This window comes from Durio zibethinus, chromosome 1, assembly GCF_047325235.1.
Source record: "Durio zibethinus cultivar Kanyao isolate XHJ-2024 chromosome 1, ASM4732523v1, whole genome shotgun sequence".
Taxonomy (NCBI): Eukaryota; Viridiplantae; Streptophyta; class Magnoliopsida; order Malvales; family Malvaceae; genus Durio; species Durio zibethinus.
The window spans coordinates 34,427,844-34,433,306 of NC_143162.1; the positions used below are offsets into that span (position 1 = coordinate 34,427,844).

General features: G+C 35.7%; 1 protein-coding gene and 1 long non-coding RNA gene across 2 annotated transcripts; one reads left to right on the forward strand and one right to left on the reverse strand.

The window, feature by feature from the left end:
• Positions 1-747: 747 nt before the first annotated feature.
• LOC149520565 (uncharacterized) lies at positions 748-2,412 on the reverse strand. The gene is made up of 2 exons (XR_016345374.1): positions 1,752-2,412; positions 748-1,635 (listed from the first exon to the last, which is right to left on the reverse strand). It is a non-coding gene; the product is annotated as an uncharacterized LOC149520565 (long non-coding RNA).
• Positions 2,413-3,532: 1,120 nt separating this feature from the next.
• Positions 3,533-4,432, forward strand: LOC111310809 (uncharacterized protein At5g65660-like). Its single transcript, XM_022910205.2, has 2 exons — positions 3,533-3,874; positions 4,041-4,432. Exons 1-2 carry the CDS (start codon positions 3,647-3,649, stop codon positions 4,206-4,208), a joined length of 396 nt encoding a protein of 131 aa, XP_022765940.2. The 5' UTR covers positions 3,533-3,646; the 3' UTR covers positions 4,209-4,432.
• Positions 4,433-5,463: the final 1,031 nt, after the last annotated feature.

Below are 5,463 nucleotides of genomic sequence, written 5' to 3' on the forward strand. Positions count from 1 at the left end.
CACTGATATGACCCTTAACCCACTTTGCAAACTCTGATTGAATGATTGGTGAAACCCTTTGATATGACACAAGAAGAGGACTAACTTTCTGGAAAGGCATAATTATGAAAATCCCATTTTCGGGAAGAAGCTGGGACATTTTCTCAGAGTTGATAGGAAGATGCGGAGTTATTTTCCGCGCACACGAATCAGGATCCATCTATCACAAAGAGATTTATATATATATTTTGGATGCATTTGAGTATGTAGAATAGAACTAAAATAAGAAAAAAAAAATCAAAAAGCTCAACAGCCAAGTTTTCCTAAGCCCTGGAAATGAAGATTTTTCCATTAATAACTGGTAATTCAGTTCTTTAATCTGAAAGCTTCCAGAACATCCTTAATTGAGTCTCTCAGACTCAAATTCTATCAGTAAATCCTTTGTTGAAATATCTTGCAACCCAAAATGGTGAAAGAAAGATTGCGGATCAAAACAATAGCAGCATTTAGACTCCCTTTAAGCAGTTCCAGATTATTAAAGCCTAAAAATATTATTTCTTTTCTATTTCTTTTTTCTTTTTCTGCATTTCTCAGCAGCCTAACACAGTAATCTAATGGCATTGCATGGTATTAAGCCTAAAAATAATATGTCATCAACTTTATGCTATGCGATGTGAAATTTGGGATCACTCTTTATGAAGTGGTTTAGCAAATTGGGCCGAGAAGGCCAGAAACAGCCTGTTAGTGGAAAATGCTTATAAAAGGCCCACCATCTTTGAACATGGCCCAGCTCCAAGGCCTACAACAGCTCCATTCTTTTAACAGTTAAAAAAAATTTTATGGCTAATTAAGTTGCACAAAATAACCAAGAGGTTCTTCATCTGAGTGAAAATTGTAAGCTCTGCTTATTGGAAAATTTTTTAAGACGAATTTAGGGGATCGATTTCGGTAAAGCAATCTAAAATCTAGAAGAACCTGTGGGCCTTAAAACTCCCTTTCAAATTGGTTATTTTACTGTGGAATAAGATCTGTAATAATTTCATTCCAGTTCGATGTGAACTAATGAAATGCAACATTGGAGTTTCTGCTCAATGTGTGTTTTGTAACCATGAGGATGAATCACTGGAGCTAGCACTTGTTTCTTCAATTTCAACTTGCCAGAGCTGTCTGGGATTCCTATATCTCATCTCTCCATCCGAACCGACTGCTTTATCACTGATATTACCATCTCTTGGATCAAGAAGTAGCTGCAATCCCTTGATCACCACTGGTTCTCTGGTCAATTTGTTTCTATCTTATGGGCTATCTGGGTTCATCGAAATGAATATATAGTTTGGTGGAAGCACACCAAATGCCATGAGTGTTTGCTCAGATATAAAAATCGGGTGACCTGGATCACTAAAGCATTTTAACAACAAGCAACGGATTTTACAGCCAATCACAGCTCACTTCAGTTCGGTATATTACCAGTGGTAGGGATGTTATCCCTAAATGATATCGAATTCGGCTTGACTCAGCTCCATTACATCCCCGGTTCACACAGCTAGAATCCTCATAAAACCTCCTCTCTGACTGAGCCAATGGACTGCTTCCTTGACGGTGAGAAAAACCGCCAGGGATTTGTCACGGATGAAGATTCTATATACCTGAACAATACTAATACAAGACATAAAAAGTTAGAAGGGAGGGCACCCAGATGCTTTTACTTTTTGCAAAAACCAGAAACAATGTTTTGGGCACTTAATCATTTTGCTAAGAACTAGGATCATTACCTATGGTATCTGTCATCAAGGTAATTGAATAAGATGAGTAAGCCATTTAGTCTTGAATCTTTTGCTGCATAAAACCATTGTGGTGCCATACATATGTTACCACATACCATGTTCATCTCATCTTTCATAGCCTTTAGGTTGCTAACAAGTCATGTCTTGCAATCTTAATGAGTTTGCTATGACTCAATTTGAGATAGTTTTATAGTAATTTGTAGAACAAGGAATTCCTGCTTCAGCACTAAAATTGCTCTGAACTGTAGATCATGTAAGCAACCCTGTTTTCAATGGATTTCAAGTGCCCCAAAAGAATTCCTGGAAACTCCAAAACCAGGTAAATATTTTCTACTGGCTGGTGCATGTATCTCCACCCGCAATTCCTTTACTCGTCTTAGACATAGATTTATATTCTATAAATGATTGTACATTCCACTTTGAGTTGAAAGTGGAATGCAGAAGCAGCCAAGTTGATGGATGATTGGACAATGAAAAAGACTAGGACCTAAAATATAAGCGAATCAAATTCAAAGGTCACTGAACAAGTGAATATATTATCAGCGAAGGATATGTCATTATGTATATATCTGTTCGTACAAAACGCACCATGCCACCACCTTGATCTTGGAAGTTGGAAATTATACAAATTAGCTTTTAATTTCTCTGCCTGGTGACGGACCTCGGCTTTCCTGAGGAAAAAGAAAAAGATGAAATTTTTATTAATTTAATGGTTAAATTTTAAAATTATTTTTTTATTTTATAATTTAATTATTAAATTAAGAAGTTTTTTATATTTATTCTTTTTTATTTTTCTTACTAAACAAAGTCTTTATTGTTGTACATAAGTGGATATTAATTTTTATGTTAGTTCAACATATGTTCGATATTAATATTTATTTTTTTATTTTTTATACATTTATGTTCACCATATATCAAACACAGTATTTTAAAAAAACTGAAGGAAGCTCCATTAATTCTATACATAAAGGCGAGAGCACGATGAACGGAGGTGGCTAAAAGCAAAATTTTATAATGACTACTTTTCGAGCTGTAGAGTACCCAAATGAACTGAAATTCTGCAGTGTTTTTCAAGGGATTTCGTTTTGGGTGTGTGAGATTACAAGTAAACCCTTTTGCTTGACACTATATGATTATAGAAGAAGAATAAACTAAAAAGGTGACAAGAACTTTGGGAGAATGCATTGTTAAAAGTCAGCACATTATGGGCTGATGGATGGAATTTTATTCCGGAAATTTGTAATGGTGGGGGCAAAATCATCTTAACATTGTGCTAAGAAATGCAGCCAGTGGAATTAATTAGGTAGGTCAAAAACTGTTGACATGTGATAGCAAATTAAAGCAGACAATTACCACTATTTGCTATATGCTTTTATCTACAATTCCTGGAAAAACTATCTCAACTGAGTCAAGGTAAACTTGAAGAGAGTCAAGAGCAATAAAATTTAGAGATCCTGCGTTAAAGAATCAGAATTTTTTAGATCGCCCATGAAAATGAAACTTGGCGAAAAAGTAACGGAAGTGATGAAGTTTACTCCACAAAATAAGCACGAGCGGTTCTAGCAGATTATAGAAATGGTGGCAGAGAATGAGAGACAGTAACTCATTTCTAAATTCTTTGAAACAAGTTCTCTCAAACACTGTAGAGATTCAAGAAATGTGCAAAGGGGACCCGCATATTCCGTACTTGATGGAGTGCTACGACCAACATTAACGTGCACAACACTCAGCAACCCACCAACACTATCATTTTTTTTTTAACCAAAACAATGAGCACCACTATCGATCTGCGAGCGATTTTGCACCGCCTAGCTAGCTAGCTATTTTCTATGCCATTTTCTCTTTACGTATCATTTACATGAAGGAACAAGAAAAAAAGAACGATGGAGAATGGAGAATCGTCAAGTAGGCCATCCATAGGATTTCCTCTTGGTTTAGCCCTTCTTTTGATCTTGTTGCTTTGCATAAGCGGGGCTCTTATTTGTTACCTCAACTGGAAAAAGATTCGGGCACTGATCCTCCAATCTTCTGGTCATGATCAGGATAACAACAACGATATTCAATCAGATATCAATCATTCACCGGACGTTCAACCTGCATCTTCCGTCCTGGTATTCCTCCTTTTATTCTTTTTTTTTTTTTTCTATTACCTTAGGTTGTCAATTATACTGTTCTTTTATGTCCCCGCTCAATCTTGTACTGATGTACTGCAATTGTTATTGCTACCTTAAACAAAAACTAACGAGTCGTGTACTTATATCTGAGTGTTTAAAACAGAAGCCAAGGCAAAAAATTGTTAGGCAGAGCCTGCCGGTTTTGATGCCAGGGGATCAGGTCCCAAGGTTCATAGCAATGGCTTGTCCATGCGAGCCAGCGATAATAGAAAAGATTACGATCACAGTACAGAAACCTACAGCTCTTTCGGAGCCGTTTTATTATTCGTAAATTAATTACTTAATTGTATGTTACTATTTGCCATTGAATTAACTATACATCCCCTGTTCCAAGTGATTTGAAGTATAGAGAATTACGTACTGATATTAGGACAGAGCAAACAAGGCCAAGATGTAAATTTTTTTTTTGGGTATTCAGGGATTGGTTATTGCTGGGTGCAGACAACTACTTTTCATACTATTTTGGTTCTTACCAGCTAATAGTTGTTTGTATTATATTTATCATCTGATCAGATTATGCATCCTGCTGTTAAACATGCCATGCCATTTTTGCTTTGATTAACGGTCAGTTCCGAAATTGTGCCATACTGTTGCACTATTATCCTAGCAACCTTGAATCTCAAGCTCCTGGTTCAACAATCCATCCTTTCTACCAATTTAAGGGACATCTCTCGAGAAAAGTTTAATTTGATAAGAATTAAGAAGGATGAAAGAATTCAATCATACCGTAAGGATTCATGGAATGACTTGTAGCTTAACCATCGAATTAAAATCTTTTACTTTCCTTCTCATTTTCTTTCTCCCCAATCATACTTTTTTTGATTGCTCAACCATTGAATTAAGATTTGTGGTAAAACCAAGCTAAATTGATCATTCGTAAACGGACTGCTTAAGCCCATTTTCTAATATTGGTAGTGCAATATTTCTTTTAAGGTAGTGGATACACTCAAGTTACCCCTAACCCAACTTTTCTTTTGCAAAAAGCCTATCTTACGTACCAAGATGCTAAATATAAAAGATCAAATTCCTATCCATAAGAATTAGGCCAATTGATGTATGATAATATATCTTTAAGATTTTTTGAGAAGAGGATTAAACTCTGACAAAGCCTGAAGATACCTTTCCTCCACTTTTATTATTGGCTCCATTCTAATTAATAGGGCCCATGAACTTTGGGTCCTGAGAATTTTTATCATTCATGCAATAATCTTCCAAGTTAAACTACATAGTAATGCAAATTCAGGCCCATCCCAAACCGGTATTTTGTAATTAGAATCAAACTTTACCAATTGCCAAAACAAAGTGAAGATATTGAAGGCAGGCTCAGCCATAAGACTTTTACATTTATAAAAACATAAAATATCCACATTAGAGCAGTAAATACAATAAAATATTTAGAGGGTTTAGCTTTCAAAAACAATAATAACATTATCCAATTCTGCCTTGACTCGTGTGCTCTCACAGACATGGTCACCGGCATACAATAAAGACTGAACATACAACATTTCTGAGTTCTGACTCAAAAA